The sequence below is a fragment of the Urocitellus parryii genome, chromosome 8 (assembly GCF_045843805.1).
Source record: "Urocitellus parryii isolate mUroPar1 chromosome 8, mUroPar1.hap1, whole genome shotgun sequence".
Lineage (NCBI taxonomy): Eukaryota > Metazoa > Chordata > Mammalia > Rodentia > Sciuridae > Urocitellus > Urocitellus parryii.
The window spans coordinates 94,633,420-94,650,695 of record NC_135538.1 but is presented as its reverse complement, the minus strand read 5'-3'; the positions used below and the strand labels follow the sequence as shown (position 1 = coordinate 94,650,695).

The window sequence follows — 17,276 nt, the reverse complement described above, 5'->3', positions numbered from 1 at the left end:
ATTAGTTGAGACATTTCACCTTTTTGGCATACCCAAATTGCCAGCAACAATACACTTGTGCTTTGAGGCCATTATGAAGTTAAAAAATTAGTTATTTGAATAGAAGCACTGCAGTACCACAACAGCTAGTAAGTGATTAATGGATAGGTAGCATATACAGCATGGATAAACTGAGCATGAGGGATGAGGTGGGAAGAAACAAGATTTCATTACACTATTATGTAATGGTGTGTAGTATAAAACTTTTGAATTGCTTTTTCTGTAATTTTAATTTAATACATTTGGACTGGGTTTGACCTTTCATAAGTGAAACCACAGAAAACGAAACCTCAGGTAATAGTGGATTCCTGTTCTATACTTAACAAACACTTGACTCATTTTTTGGGACAGATTCACTTATTCCCCCTTTAAAAAAATAAACCTGATTTTTTTTTTTTTAGCACCTTTTCAGGCTCACAGCAAAATTCAGCAGAAAGTACAGAGTTCCTGTGTATCCTATGCCATTACACATGTATAATATCCCCCACTATCAACATCCCACATCAATGTTATATATCAATTGTTACAATTGACAAACCTGCATTGACATATCATTATCACCCAAAGCCCATAGTTTATATTAGGACTTGCTCTTGGTGTGGTATATTTTATGGAACTGGACAAATTTATAATGCCATATATCTACCATTGTGGAGAAGAGTGTCACTCTTTAAAAATCCTCTGTGCTCTGCCTATTCATCCCTCCTTCCCCTTACTCCCTGGCAACTACATCTTTTAACTAACTTCATAGTTTTGCATTTTACAGAATGTCATATAGTTGAAGTCTATATGTCATTGGAGGGCTACATACTTTGAAACTGTTTTCTATCACTTGGCAAAATGTGTTTAAATCTCCTCCCTGTCTTCATGTCTTGATAGCTCATTTCTTTTTATCACTGAATAATATTCCATTGTCTGATGTACCATAGACTATTTATCCATTCATGTACTGAAGGAAGTCTTAGTTGCTTCTAAGGTTTGGCAGTTATAAATAAAGCTGTTATAAAGCTGTGTGTACACACACACACACACATTTTTTCTAATATTCACTGTGAGGAACTAATAGAGCTTCTGGAGGTAAAGTTCACAAAAGTGTGAGAACCCCTTGACTTGGCCAACACTGAGGCTCCAGCCATTTACCTATAACAGTTAGGCTTTCCTGTTGGCACTGCTTCCTCTGGAGGTCCTGCTCATGGGTTTCTGCTTCAGTCAGTTGAGATTCTGTTTTTACCTGTCTCTCCAGTTTGGGGGAATCACAATTTTATGTGGAAGACAGAAACAAAGTAGGTGTTTATATCAACAGCTTCTCCAAGCAATAGTCTGTTTCTTGTAGTGAACATAGCTTCAAAAGACCTTTCTATGGCCATTAGTACTTCAAAGATTCCATTTTTTTTTGGCTTTGTTCTTTCTGACCTTTCATATAGGTCTAGTTATTATTTCAAATATACTTTGGGTAATTTTTTGTAGTCTGTCTCCTTTTTCTAATGCCCTTTCATCATTCTGTGATTAAACAACAATCAATACCCCTTATACCCTCATTTCTTTCTCATTGGGGTGCCTTGTAATCTTATCAGATACTTCAAGAATAATAGCTTGCATGTTTTGAGGGCTTACTATGTTTATGCCAAGAGCATAAAATAGTTTATATTGCATTCTTATGGTAGATATGTGAGATGGATATTATTATTTCCCTCACTTGAGCAAACTATGAAGCTGAGTCAGTAAGAAGATATTTGTCTAAATACCCAATTAGTAAGTGGTGAACTGAGTTTTAGATTCAGGCTGTGCAGTTCCACACTCTTAACCATGTATTATAAGGTTTCTCAAATGTTTCTTTGCATTAAATATTTGATTTCTTCAGAATAGAGATATACTGTAAATTTTTAAAATTGCATTGTTTGTAGGGGTCCTTGTCATTATAATGGATGTTTTTGAGAAGTACATTTGTGTTTGCCATCCTGGCTGTTTTCCATATTTTTTCATCAACTGGTTTCCTGTTGATTTCATTAAAAACAAGCTGTTTCTAATTAACTTACAAATCCATCATCTTTATGATTAAAAAAAAAATCAGACTTTCCTGTATTCATTTTTCAAGTTAAGTATTTTACTTACCATTGGAGTTTCTTATTAGGATATTTTAAAATTTACTAGGTTTTGGCCCAAAATATTAGCTTTTAATTATAATCCTTGTGTTCTTATTTATTCAAGTATTTCTAATAGTTTATCTTTTTGTCTTAAACAATATAGAGATGACATACTACGAGTTGTCTTTCTGTGCAATAGTTTCCTATTTGTCTATTTCATTTTCTTCCACAATTCCTCTAAATTTGTATTCTCTTCACAGGAAATAGGCATAGAATTTATTGAAATGGTATAAGAGCTTCATATTTCTTAGGTTTTATATTTTATTTTTTGTTTACATTGTCTGCCCCCCCTTTTAAAAGAACTGCAACTTTTTAAAAAATATATTTATTTTTTTAGTTGTAGGTGGACACAATGTTTATTTCATTTTCATGTGGTGCTATGGATCTAACACCGCCGGTGCCTCATGTGTGCTAGGCAAGCGCTCTACCACTGAGCCACAACCACAGCCCATCTATTTCCCTATTCTTATATGCCTGTTATGTAACTTACGTAGACTAGAAAAATGAGATTATGTAAAGTTTTTTTAAGGCAAACTGTTAAAGCTACTTTATGATTATCTGTACTTACTAGCAAGTAGCAAAATTAAAGCTGTTTTCCTCATCATGTACATCTTAGCCTGAAAATGCTGTAATATTCTATGTAACTCTTGAGCCTGTAGCACCCTGATAACTGTACAGCTAAGTTGTCATTTAGATAAAGAGAGGAAAGCAGTTGCACCCATGGGCAATTAGCTTTTTTATTAATAAGCTGTTAGACAATTAAGAGGAGCTTAGGCAGTCTCTTGAGAGTGGTATTATACTAAGTCCCGGGTAAGTAACCTTGTTGGTGTGCTGATTTGTTTTCTGTTGTCAGGGTGCCCATTTCGTCACAGTGATCCAGAGCTGCTGAAACAGAAGTTGCAGACTTACAAGATCTCTCCCGGAGGGATAAACCAGGTAAGTCAGATTCTGCTCTGCATCCTCGGTAATGAGGCATCAGACAGATCATCTCAAGTTTATTTAATGTTCTTGTAGTAAGGCTATGTTCTGTTTGTCAGGCCTTACCCTAGGTACCCTATCTATTAGATGAAATCAGCTAAAGCCTTGACTCTTCTGGTTTAAACTCCTTGGAAATTCCAGTTCTTCTATCTGCAACTTTGTATTTTTATTTTTCTTAGTTGTAAAGGAAGACGAACCCCTCACCCCTTTATTCCTTCTTAGTTTGTTTCACTATCAATTGAGGACCACATTTAAAAATAATTAAAGAGTAATATTTTGAAGCTTGTTAATGAAACTGAAAATTAATGATAACATTTTATTTTGGGAAATTATTTCCCGAGCACACAATAATGTAGTGTGTACTGACTGAATGCTCTGATAGGCATCTTTGTTTAATCTATGCTTCTGATTGTAGTTCTGGGTCTAATAATTTTCTAAAATACTTTGTGAACAATTTAAATAAAAAGGAAATGCTCAAATTGTCAAAATAAGAGTACATCTTTTGGTAAGCCTGCCTTTTTAAAGAAATAAGTCTTTGACATTGCAAAACCTGTTATTTATAGTGTGCCTCTGAGTTGACTTGGATTTTTGAAGGAACTGCTTCCTTAGCTTTGGAAGAACAATGTGTGTTTTAGAGCTGTAACATCTAAGTCATTATGCATCCCTAAATTTCTTTTATGTCCAAAGTTCTGATTTAGTTAATTCAGTTTCAGTCTTATAATGTGGGCTGTGCAGAGAAGAATAAGGTATAAATCCTGCTCCCAAAGAAAAGGGTCTGGAGGAAAATGCAAGTCAGGTGTTACAAGAGAGTCTTGGGTAATGAAGGAGGGTTTCTAACCATCTGGGGAGGCAAGGATTACTTTCTGGAAGAGATGATCTTTGAGGCCTTGAAGTAATATTGGGAGTTATGAAGAGAGAATGCATGGATTAAAACAGAAAGCACATTGTTTTATTGGGGTTTCAAGTTTAGGATAATGGTGGCACCAGTGTAACATTGAAAGGGAGCTTAAAGGAAGAAGTTGTTTGGGAGATCAGTTTTAGAGGCGGAACTTTTTACATGGCAGACGGATTGTAGATTTGTAGCATATTCAAGAAGTTAGAACTAGAAATCAGATGACCTTTCTGGTTAAAATTGTGGAATTGTGAGACTAGAAAGAACATTGGAAAGCCATTTTTCTTTTATGGAGCCCTAGTATGTGACATGCCACATGCCATTGTGCATCCCTAGTAAATCTGTAGTAAAAACTGAAATTGAAGCCAGCCCTTCTGATTTCAAGATATTTTCCCTTAACCCCACTCTACTTTAGAGCTGATTATCATGATAATTATCATGTGGGAAAGAAGAGGTAGGGAGTCAAAAAACATGTCTCAGAATGGAATCTTGGGTAATGCTTTTATCAGGTATTAAAAGGAAGTGATATTAGTCAAGACCAAACAAGAATGGGAGGAGAGAGGGGAAATATAAAGTAGGTCCAAAAAGTCCTTTGTAGTAGAGAGACTGTTTAAGGTGAAGACTGCATGTGCTGAGTGGGTTACTCAACTATGACTTTGGTAAAAGGTGTCAATATAACGGTGGAAATCAAAAGCCAGAACACACGTATCTAAAAGATGAATGAATAAAAAACAGTGCATGTGATACTTTCAGAAAATGTACTCATAAAAGGGGCGTCAGAATGGTATTAGCTTATTTATCATGGAATGGTGTATTTGTTTGTGGGTTTAAGACTGAAGGATAATGGCATTTGCAGGTAAATGGATGGAGTTAGAGAAGATAATGCTAAAGTTAGCCAATCCCCAAAACCAAATGTCAAATGTTTTCTCTGATATAAGGAGGCTGATTCATAGTGGGGTAGGGAGAGGGAGTGTGGGAGGAATAGATGCACTCTAAAGAGGGGCAGAGGGGTGGGAGGAAAAGGGAGGGGGCATGGAGTTAGAAATGATGGTGGAATGTGATGGATACTATTATCCAAAGTACAGGTATGAAGACATGAATTGGTGTGAATATACTTTGTATACAACAGAGATATGAAAAACTGTGCTCCATGTGTGTAATAAAAATTGTAATGCATTCCACTGTCATATATAAATTAAAAAATTTAAAAAAAAGAAGACTGAAGGAAAGGGGTTGGACGTGTAACTCAGTGGTAGAGTATTTGCCTAGCATGCATGAAACCCTGGGTTCCCAGAACTGCAAACAAGTAAAAATAATGTGGACTGAGGGAGACCTGAGCCTGTTTGTAGAAAGAAAGAAAAAATTAGAGAGTGGACTTGGTGAGCATATAAAGCCTTTTTATAAGTCATGAAGAAATCACCTTAAAAATAGACTATTAATCTGTTGAGAAGGTTAATGTTTATATTTAATAGTAGTAACTAGGTTTTGTATGCTCTTTGCTTATGACTCCAGTGTATCTCTTTCTACTTGCCCTCGATGTATATCCCTTACTTTGATGAAGCTGGTGAATAATTTCCACATCATCCTTTGGACCTGCATTGTAACCTTTTATCTGAGATGAATGCAGATCTGTGCATGTGGGGAAACTGTAAATAATATTTAGCTTTTATGTGATATTTTTATTGAGTAGACTGTAGTAGAGTAAAGCAGCTGTAGGACTGTATTTCAGAGGGCAGAGAGTTGATGAATAAAAAATCCATGTAAAACATTTGATAAATGTTTAGTTACAGGTTGACATGAGTGTAGATTAGATCTTGAAAACTTCAAGTGCATATTAAAATATTGAATGCAGCTCAAGAAAAATACCATTAAAATATGTGAGGTAAAACTCAATGTAGCTTTTATTTCAGAAAAATAAAAACTATTTGAAAAATAAGCCTCAAATTATAAGACACACCTAGATGTTTTAAGTCAGAATTTTGATCAAAAGGGAGATCGTTGTGACTTAGCCTTTCCCACATTTTTTTTTAAAAAGCATGCTTCTAGGATCACATTTCATTTTCCTTGTGATTAGCTTTAATATTGTTAAATCACTGTAAAAGTCACTGAAAGTTAATGAGCTCAGTATAGCTTAATAGCAATTGAACAACACAATATAACCAAAGAAAATGGAGGTCCCTACATTTATTCCCTTCCCTCCCCTCAAATAGAAAAACATGGTGCTCAGTTCACCAAGACAAAAATTCTTTATTTTTAAACCCCAACAACATGGCTCCTAAATATTCAGTGTAAAAAAACAGTAAAAACTGAAAGGCTCATTAGAGACAAAACCATGATTATATTTGGAGATTTCAGCACTCCTTTCTCATTAGTTAATAGAACAAATGGAAAATCACTAAGGATATATAAATCTTGAACAACATTGTCAACTGAGTTGACTAATTGATATCTATAAAACACTACCCAGCAACTGGAGAATGCACTTTTTAAAAATTGTATACCTGAGGGCTGGGATTGTGGCTCAGTGGTAGTGTACTTGCCTAGCATGCGTGAATCACTGGATTCGATTCTCTGCACCACATACACATAAATCAAATAAAGGTCCATCAACAACTAAAAAATATTTTTAAAAATTGTATTCCTGAAATAGTATCCCAGATGATCATAATCAGGGTCTTTAAAAATCTATTACAGGGCTAGGGTTGTGGCTCAGCAGTAGAGCGCTTGCCTAGCATGTGTGAGGCCCCGGGTTCAACCCTCAACACTACATAAAAATAAATAAATAAAATAAAGGTATTGTGTTTATACTAGATTTTTTAATATTTATTTTAATTGTAGTTAAATGAATTGAACTTCTACAAAGTAGGTTCTGTAAAGACACAAGGGGGAAGAAAGCAGAGCAGAAATAAAAGAAAAACTTTATTCATAAATGAGATTATCTCCAATAACAATTACTCAAAGAACCTACCAAAATGCTACTATACCTAAAAAGTGGCATGATACTAAGTAAGTATACAAAAACTAATGATATTTCTTAAAACAAGCAACTGAAAATTAAGCATTTTTCAAAGTACCATATACACATGAACTGAAAAGACAAATTATATGTAAGATTGTTATGCTGAAACACTGATGAAAATAGTCAACAAAATTGGAGGCATGTACTACCTGACTTTAAGACTTAACTCTAAAGCTACTGTAATTAAGATAGTAGAGTATTGGGAAATATAGAGATCAATTGGACATATAGACCCACATATTTATGGGTATCTGATTTTTTTAAACATAGGTGCCAGGGCAATTAAATGGCGGAAATGATGGCCTTTCCAAAAAATTGTTCTAGAAGAATTGGATGTCCACATGCAAAAAACAACAGCCTACACAATTGTTTCAGTAAGCTTTTTGAACGCTATGACCAAAAGACCTGACAAGACACTTTTAGAGGAGCAAAAGTTTTATTTAGGCCTCACAATTTTAGAGGTCTTAGTCCATAGATGGCCGATTTCATTGCTCTGGGCCCTAAATGAGGCAGAGCATTATGATGGAAGAGTATAGCAGAGGACGGCAACTCAGGACATCACATCAGGAAGCAGACAGTGAGCTGTGCCCACCAAGAACAAAATCTATATCCCAAAGCACCCCCCCACCCCCACCCCCAGTGACCCACCTCCTTCTAGTCAAGCCTCACCTGCCAACTGGTGCTACCCAGTTAATCCCTATTAGGGGATTAATGCACTGAGTTAAAGCTTTCTTAACCCAATCCTTTAACCTTTTTCTTGCATTGTTTTACACATGAGCTTTTGGAGGACACCTCATATCTAAACCATAACAATAGTTCTTGCTTTATATAAAAGTTAATTTGAAATAGGTCCTAGACCTAACTATAAATTAAAACTTCCAGAAGAACACACAAAATCTGTATGACTTTGGGTTTGGAATATTTCATGAATGGAAATGATGATAGATTAATCTTTATTGAAAAGTTAAAATTTTTACCCTAAAGAAGATGGTGTTAAGAGAATAAAATAGGCCACAGACTGGAAGAAGATATTTGCAAATTATGTATTTTGTAAAAAAGACTTACATTGAATATATGCAAAGAACTCTCAAAACTCAGTAATCAGAAAAAAGTTTTTAAAATGTGCAAAACAATTGAATAGGTATTACACCAAAGAAAATATGTGAATGGTAAACACATGACAAAACTCTTTAATGAAGGTTTATTATAGTTGGTCTAATAAAAGTTTGACAGTACCAAGTAAAAACAGAATAAAGATGTATTGCTCAGTCTCATACCTTGCTAGAAGAAATGCAAGTGATAGTGCCACCCTGAAGGTGTTTGGCAGCTTCTTCTGAAGTTAAACTTACACGTGTAACAACCCACACAAAAACCTATACATAAATGTGTATATTTTGTTCATAATTGCTTAAAACTTAAAACAACCCAAATGTCCTTCAACTTGTGATTGGATAAACAAATATGGTTTAGTCATACAATTGAATCCTATTCAACAAAAAGGGACATACTATTGCCATACCCAGCAACATTGACAGATCTCAGATGTGTAGTGCTGAGGGAAGGAGTCAGACTGAAAGATCCCTGCTGTATGATTTCCTTTATATGGCATTCTGGAAGAGACGGATGTATAAATATAGAAAACATGGTTGCTGGGAGTTGGGGGAAGAGTTAGTTACAAAGGGACAGGGAAAAATAGTTTTTGGTTGATGGGAATCTCCCATCTTGATTGTGATGGTAATGTCATGACATTGTGTCAAGTTTTGCAGGGGTATTTAGTTTTTTAATGGAGGAAAAAAGGTAGGAGGTATTACAAACGAAACAAAATATTCATCTTTTATTCTAGCAATTCAGTAGATTGTTAATAAATAAAACAATTCCAAGAATAAGCATATAATTTAGAGTGATACAGACAATAGCCTATATAAGCAAAATAAAGTTATTGCCTTTTGTGTTAAGGAAGGAATGTGATATGGGAGCTTTTATTAATAAGTCATCCTTTAGTGCAATTTTTTCCACTTCTACATGCATTACTTTGACTAAAGGTTTAAAAAAAATGTTTCACCTTATGTGTGAAGTATACGTGGTCATGTGCCTGATGGATAGTTGGCAATAGCAGTAATACTAGATAACTGCGAGGTAGATCCTTATATATGAGGTTTTGATCTTTATCTCTCTGTGCACCCAGCACAGTGTCTGATCCATGTTAGGAGCTGTGAAGGTTGGAAAATTTTTCCTTGATTCTAGGGTAAGAACTTAGCTGCCAGTTTTATAGATGCTGGCAGAAGATGTGAAGATTCCAGTAATAACAATATTTGAATATTTTCTTGCACTAATTCCTTGCTCCTTGATTTTCAAAGAGCAACATGAGGACCAGCTACTACCTGCATGTGCAGTGGGTTGCACAGGTGTATTGATTATTAATTTGCTCTATGGTTTGGGACCTATTGTATATTAGCTCTATAGTTTTGAGCAGGCTTTTACCTGCTTCAAAACTTAGCTTTCCTCTATATAAAATAGGGATAATATTGTGGTGAAGATCAAGAGATACAGTGCAGGCCAAAAAAAAAAAAAAACCTGGCTTTACATTATTTCCAATAATAGATCACGCACACTATGAATTATTATATAATAAGAAAAACTACCAAGAAGTAAAAAGCATTCAGAGATTAAACCACAAGGTGTTAACTTCACTTTAGCATATATTACAGTATTAGTCTGTGTACTAATATTGTAAAATCTAGAGTCTAGGGAATCTGTATCTTTTATAATGGACAGTAAGCAAGCCTTTAATTCAGAGGAAAGCACTCTGTCTTCCAAGTCTATTATATAAACATCCGTGAAAATGTGATCTGGAACAGAGACCATTATTGCTTCTGATTGTGAAATGTTAGAAACTTGAGATTCCTGAGAAATTGTCTCTTAATAGTATGTAGCTGTTGACGAAAGCATATTTACATTTTTTATGAACACTTTAATTTTTTTCCCTTAAAATATTGGTGTGCATTTTAATATCAATTTACTTTCATTAACTTTTTTAAATTTTCCAATAGGTTAATAATCCTTTCAATTCTATGTTAATTTAGTCAATCATATCTATCAATACTATTTAGATTAGATGCTTGAATTTTCTAATTCTTAAGACATTTATTTAGGTTTTCAGCTTTCCTTCTATTTTTCAGATTTTTTCATAGCTGCAGTTTTATGATGAAAATACTACATTTTGGATTTAGAAAATTCAAGACTGTGTGCTTAAAATATTGAGAAATCTCTGGTGTAAAGCACATTTATTTCTCTGAAGAGATTTTTTTTCCTATTGTGAAAATATATACATGGAATTTTCAAATTGTGGTTTTATCACTAGTGCCCATAGCATTGTGCTTGTCCTATTTTACTAGGAGAATTGTTTGCCATACTAAATCATATATGGCATATATTCGATTCTAACAATTTAATCAACAAAAAATTGTTGGTCATAGACTAATATTGTAATATATACCACAGTAAAGTTAACGCCTTTTGTTTTAAACTCTGAATGCCTTTTACAGATTACTAGTTTTTTATTATTATATAATAGTTCATGGTGTACTTGATCTGTTACTGGAAACAATAATTTGAAGGCATGGTACTTTATTTTAAAATTTTGGCCTACTCTGTTCCAAGCACTATATCTTTTGATTCTCAACACAATATTATCCCTATTTTATAGATGAGACCATGTAGCTAACGTACAGTAAGTCCAAGATTCACACCTGTGCCTGACACTGAATATCATTTACCTCCTTCTGCTACATTGTTCTGCTTCTCTATGGCATTTATTTTTAAATTCAGTTGAAATTTTTTTAGGTTTCTTCTTTGATGAAAAACCATTACTGTGAAGTGAGTAGTAATTTTATGTGCCTAAATTTAGGAATGTGTATGTTGTATTATTTAAACATTGGCAAATATGAAATAAAGATGAGACTAATTCACAAAATGTAAATTATAGGTAGTAACAGGGTTTTAAAAGATCTTGTTGCTTTTATTGCAGTGAATTTTACATAATTTAAAGTGTACAATTCAGTGCATTTAGTACATTCATAATGCTATATAATGAACATTGTTGAATTCAAAAATATTTTCAGTACATCAAAAGAAAACCCAGTATCCATTAAACACTCAGTCCCCAGTTTCTAATAACCAGTCATCTGCTTTAAATCTCTATGGATTTACCTATTTTGATATTCCCTGTAAGTATAATAATACACCATGTGGCCTTTAGTTTCTGTCGTGTTTGATAGTTTGTTTTCAAGGTTCACCCATGTTTTGTAGCTTGCATCAATATCCTATTCTTTTCATTGACTGAATAGTACTATATTTTATTTATCTATTCATCCATTGAAGGACATTGGATTGTCTTCTTTTGGCAACTGTGAATAGTGCTTCTGTAAACATTCACGTACAAGTATTTGAGAAACTGCTTTCAGTTCTCTTGAGTATATACCTAGGAATAGAATCCAATCATATGGTAGTTCTTTGAGGAGTTGTCAAACTGTTTTCCAGAGGCTGTACCTGCACCATTTTACCTTCTCAGCAGCAATGTACAAGGATCCCAATCTCTCCACATTCTCACCAACACTTATTTTCATTTTTAAAGTATATATTTATGTATTAGTTTCTTAGGGCTGCTGTAACAAACTAGGTATCTTTAAAAATTGTCTCAATTCTGGAGGCTAGAATTGATATCAAGGTGTTGTCAGGGTTGGCTCCTTCTGAAGACCATGAAGTATCGTTGGATGAATTATTCCTACCTCTACCTTTATTTCCACATGGCATTCTCCCTGTATGTCTTCTCACCACTTTTTCTCTGTGTATTCTGTGTCCAGTTTGTACTTTTTATAAGGATATCAGTAGTATTGGATGAGGGCTCTTCAAAGTGACCTTATTTTAATTACCTCTATAAATATCCTATTTCCAAATAAGATCATATTATGACATTCTGAGGTATCGAGAATGAGGATTTCAATTTATTTGAGGTACACAGTTCAACACATAGCACCATCTTAATAGGTAGGAAATAATCTCTCATTGTGGTTTTGATTGGCATCTCTAGTGATTAATTATGTAGAACTTTTTATGTGCTTGTTATCCATTTGTGTATCTTCTTTTGAAGAAATGTCTATCGAATTTTTTTGCTCCTTTTTGAATTGAGTTGTTATGCTTAAGTGTTTTTTAACATATTCTGTATGAGACCCTTATCAGATATCTGATTTTCAAATGTTTTTCTTTAGTAGTAATGTCTTTTGATGGAAAATAGTTTTATTTTTATAAAGTTTAATATGTCATAAAAACTCATTGCTAATCTCAAGGTCATGAGGATTGACATGTTTATTAGTGCATATTAATTATATGGAACAATGAGTTTTATCGTGGCATATTTATATGTGCATGTAATTTAATTTGATTAGTTTTACTCAAAGTACTTCTACCTTGCCCTCCAACCCTCTCCCAAAGTCCCCTTCACAGTCTCCCTCTACTTTCATGACATCTATTCCCCATTTCCTTCTAGCTTCCACGTGGAAGGAAGAAAATCAGATAATTGTCTGACTTATTTTGCTTGACATGATACTCTCTAGTTCCATCTGTTTTCCTGCAAATGACATTGTTTCATTCTTTATGGCTGAATAAAACTCCATTGTGTATATATACCACATTTTCTTTATGCATTCATTGGTTGACAGGTTTGTTCTATAGTTTGGCTGTTGAGAATTGTGCCTGTATCTCTAAAATATGCTGACTTTAATTCTTTCACCATACCTGGATCATATGGTAATCCGATTTTTTAGTTTTTTTGAGAAGCCTCCATACTGATTTCCATGGTAGCTAGAACAATTTTCATTCCTGTCGACAATGAATTCCTTCCCCCCAGCATTGATTGCTATTTGTATATTTGATTATAATTCTGAGGTGAGATGGGAACTCAATGTAGTTTAGATTATGCCTATTGGCTAAAGATGAACATTTTTTATATAATTGATGGCCATTTGTACTTATTTTGAGAAATGTGTTTAGGTATATGCCCATGTACTGAAAGTGTTGCTTTTTTTTTTATGTATTGTGGATATTGTCTATCAGAAAAGTAGCTGGCAAAGATTTTATTCCATTTTCTGTGTTGTCTCTTCACACTGTTAATTGTTAGCTGTGCTATCCAGAACTTTCTAATTCCATGCCATCCCGTTTATCAATTTTTGGTTTTATTTCCTGAGCTATAGGAATTCTATTCTGGAAGTCATTGCTTGTGGTTGCATATTGAGTGTTGACCTCTGTTTTCTTTGAGCAATAGCAAGGTTCTGGTCTTATATCTAGGTCTTTAATCCACTTTGAATTGACTTTCTATAGGTAAGTGGGGGGAGAATCTAGTTTCATTCTTCCATATATGGATATCCAGTCCCCACCTCACACCCCTGCCCCTGCACCATTTGTCAAAGAGCCTGTCTCTCCCCTGCCCCATAATGTTTTTGGCAACTTTGTAAAGAATAAGATGATTGTAGCTGTATGGTTTTGTCTTCTCTTTTTTTCCCCTATTCAACTGATCTTTGTTTTTGTGCCAGTACTGTTATTTTTGTTACTATGGCTTTGTAGTATAATTTGAAATGGGGTACTGTGATGCTTTTGGCATTGCTCTTTTTGCTAGGATTGCTTTAGCTATTTTGGGTCATTTGTTCTTCTGTGTGAATATTAGGATTGCCTTTTCTAGTTTTGTTAAGAATATCATTGACATTTTGATGGGGATTGCATTGAACCTGTATATTGCTTTCAATAATATGCCCATTTTAACAATATTAATTCTGCCTATTCATGACTATGGGAGTATTTCCATATGCTAGTGTGTTCTATAATTTTTTTTAGAGTTCTTTCACCTTCTTGGTTAGATTTATTCCTGGCTATTTCATCTTGCTTTAATTTGGACAGAATTGTTTTCCTGAATTCTTTCTGATTTCATTATTGCTGTATAGCAAAGCTATTGATTTTGTGATCCTGCTACTTAGCTGAATTTGTTAATCAGCTTCAGAAGTCTTCCAGTGTAGCTTTTAGGATTTCATAATATTGGGGATCATATCATCTGCAAATGGGGATAATGGACTTGTTTACTATTTTAATCCCATTTATTTATTTGCTTGAATGCTCTAGCTAAAATTTTAAGTACTACATTGAATAGAAGTAATGAATGTGGACATCCTTATCTTATTCCTATCCGTGGAATGGAACAGTCTTGATCATGGTGTATGGTCTTTTTAATGAAGAATTGAATTTAATTTGCAAGTATTTTACTAAAGGTTTTTGCCTTTATATTCATTGGGATATTGTTTTTTAATTTTCTTTGTTTGAAGTGTCTTTATACAGTTTGAGTCAGAATGACACTGGCTTCTTAAAATGAATTTGAAGTCTGCTGTTATTCTGATAGTTATAAAGACAAACCTATCTCCATAGGTTTGGATATGTTGTTTTCATCATCCAAAAGTTTTTTGTTCAATCTCCATGTGGTTTCTTTAGTGTTTCTTGCTTTTGCCTTTTGAATTTCATGGAATAATGTGAGAAGTATTGGTGTTCAACAAAGATCGGTAAAATTCAGCAGTGAATCCATCTGGTCCATGACTTGGGTTGGGGGGTGGCTTTTGATTACTGTTTCAATCTTATTGCTTCTTATTGGTCTCTATGAGTTTTCTATATCCTCTTGGCTCAATTTTGATGGGTCATGTTTTCTTGAAATTTATCCATTTCTCCTAGCTTTTCCAACATATTGGGATATAAATTTCAAAATAGTTCCTGATGATCCTCTGGCTTTCAGTGGTATCTCTTGTAATATTCGTTTTTCATCTCTGTGTTAATTTTTGCTAAAGGTTTATCAATTTTGTTTGTATTTACAAATAACCAAATTTTTCATTGGCCTTTGTATTGTTGTTTTTATTATCTATTTCTTTGATTTCTTTTTTTTTCTTATTGGTTGTTCAAAACATTACAAAGCTCTTGACATATCATATTTCATACATTAGATTCAAGTGGGTTATGAACTCCCATTTTTACCCCAAATACAGATTGCAGAATCACATCGATTACACATCCACATTTTTACATAATGCCATATTAGTGACTGTTGTATTCTGCTACCTTTCCTATCCTCAACTATCCCCCCTCCACTCCCCTCCCATCTTCTCTCTCTACCCCATCTACTGTAAATCATTTATCTCCTTGTTTATTTTCCCATTCCCCTCACAACCTCTTATATGTAATTTTGTATAACAATGAGGGTCTCCTTCCATTTCCATGCAATATCCCTTTTTTCTCCCTTTCCCTCATGCCTCTGTTTAATGTTAGTCTTTTCCTCCTGCTCCTCCTTGCTCTCATTATATCAAAGAAGACATTTGGCATTTGTTTTTTAGGGATTGGCTAGCTTCACTTAGCATAATCTGCTCTAGTGCCATCCATTTCCTTGCAAATTCCATGATTTTGTCATTTTTTAGTGCTGCATAATACTCCATTGTGTATAAATGCCACATTTTTTAAATCCATTCATCTATTGAAGGGCATCTGGGTTGGCTCCACAGTGTAGCTATTGTGAATTGTGCTGCTATGAACATCGATGTGGCAGTATCCCTGTAGTACGCTCTTTTAAGGTCTTCAGGGAATAGTCCGAGAAGGGCAATAGCTGGGTCAAATGGTGGTTCCATTCCCAGCTTTCCCAGGAACCTCCATATTGCTTTCCAAATTGGCCGCACCAATTTGCAGTCCCACCAGCAATGTACAAGAGTACCCTTTTCCCCACATCCTCTCCAGCACTTGTTGTTGTTTGACTTCATAGTGGCTGCCAATCTTACTGGAGTGAGATGGTATCTTTGGGTGGTTTTGATTTGCATTTCTCTGACTGCTAGAGATGGTGAGCATTTTTTCATGTACTTGTTGATTGATTGTATGTCCTCCTCTGAGAAGTGTCTGTTCAGGTCCTTGGCCCATTTGTTGATTGAGTTATTTGTTATCTTATTGTTTGAGTTCTTTGTATACTCTGGATATTAAGGCTCTATCTGAAGTGTGAGGAGTAAAAATTTGTTCCCATGATGTAGGCTCTCTATTTACCTCTCTTATTGTTTCTCTTGCTGAGAAAAAACTTTTTAGTTTGAGTAAGTCCCATTTGTTGATTCTTGTGCTATGGGTGTCCTATTAAGGAATTTGGAGCCCGACCCCACAATTTGTAGATCGGAGCCAACTTTTTCTTCTATCATATGCAGAGTCTCTGATTTGATATCAAGCTCCATGTTCCATTTTGAGTTGACTTTTGTGCATGGCAAGAGGAGGGGATTCAGTTTCATTTTGTTGCGTATGGATTTCCAGTTTTCCCAATGCCATTTGTTGAAGATGCTATCCTTCCTCCATTGCATGCTTTTAGCCCCTTTATCAAATATAAGATAGTTGTAATATTGTGGATTGGTTTCTGTGTCCTCTATTCTGTACCATTTTGCTGTCTAATGTCTTCCTTGAGACTCCAGATCATCTGAAGCATGTATATCCTGAATTCTTTATCTGACATTCCATCTGCTGCAGCTATTACCTCTTCTAAAGTTGAGTTGACCTGCATTGCTTGTGGTCCTTTCTTTCCTTGTCTTTTCATACTGCTCGCGTTTCTTTCTGCTTGGTGCAACTGTTGTGTTTTTGAAATTTTCCCCCTATGTATTTATGTTGCTCTTGTATAGTTGAAAAGTCTCCCTTGCAGGGGCGGGCGGCGGCTGTACTCCTCCTCCAATTGTGGTGATCTGTCTACCACACTGGCGGGCCGCTGGGTCTGTTCTGCCAGTCGGTCAAAGGTCTGCCTACCTTGCGGGTGCGGGCAGCGGCTCTGCTCTGCCCCTCCTCCAGTTGGTGTGACGTGTCTAACACGCCCGCAGACCCCTGGGCCTGTTCTGCCTGTCGGTCCCAGGTCTGCCTACCTTGCATGCGCGGGCAGCGGCTCTGCTCTGCCCCTACTCCAATTGGGGTGACGCGTCTACCACGCCGGCGGGTCGCTGGGCCTGTTCCGCCAGTTGGTCACAGGCCTGCCTACCTTGCGGACGCGGGTGGCGGCTCTGCTCCGCCCCTCTGGCCTCCACAGTATTCAGCAGGACCCGGACCGAGAAGCAGTTTCCGAGGGTTCTTTAGCCCTGAGCCAGAGCAGATCTGGGAGCCGGAATTCGGCTGC

At 35.4% G+C, this 17,276-nt stretch overlaps 1 protein-coding gene across 1 annotated transcript in view; it reads left to right on the top strand.

Annotated features, from left to right (window-relative positions):
• The window catches only part of Prim2 (DNA primase subunit 2), a 256,410-nt gene that overhangs the window by 215,457 nt on the left and 23,677 nt on the right, over positions 1–17,276 (top strand). Inside the window, exon 12 of the mRNA XM_026398949.2 lies at positions 3,037–3,119. Coding sequence (XP_026254734.1) covers positions 3,037–3,119 — 83 coding nt within the window. The remainder of the gene's footprint in view (positions 1–3,036; positions 3,120–17,276) is intronic.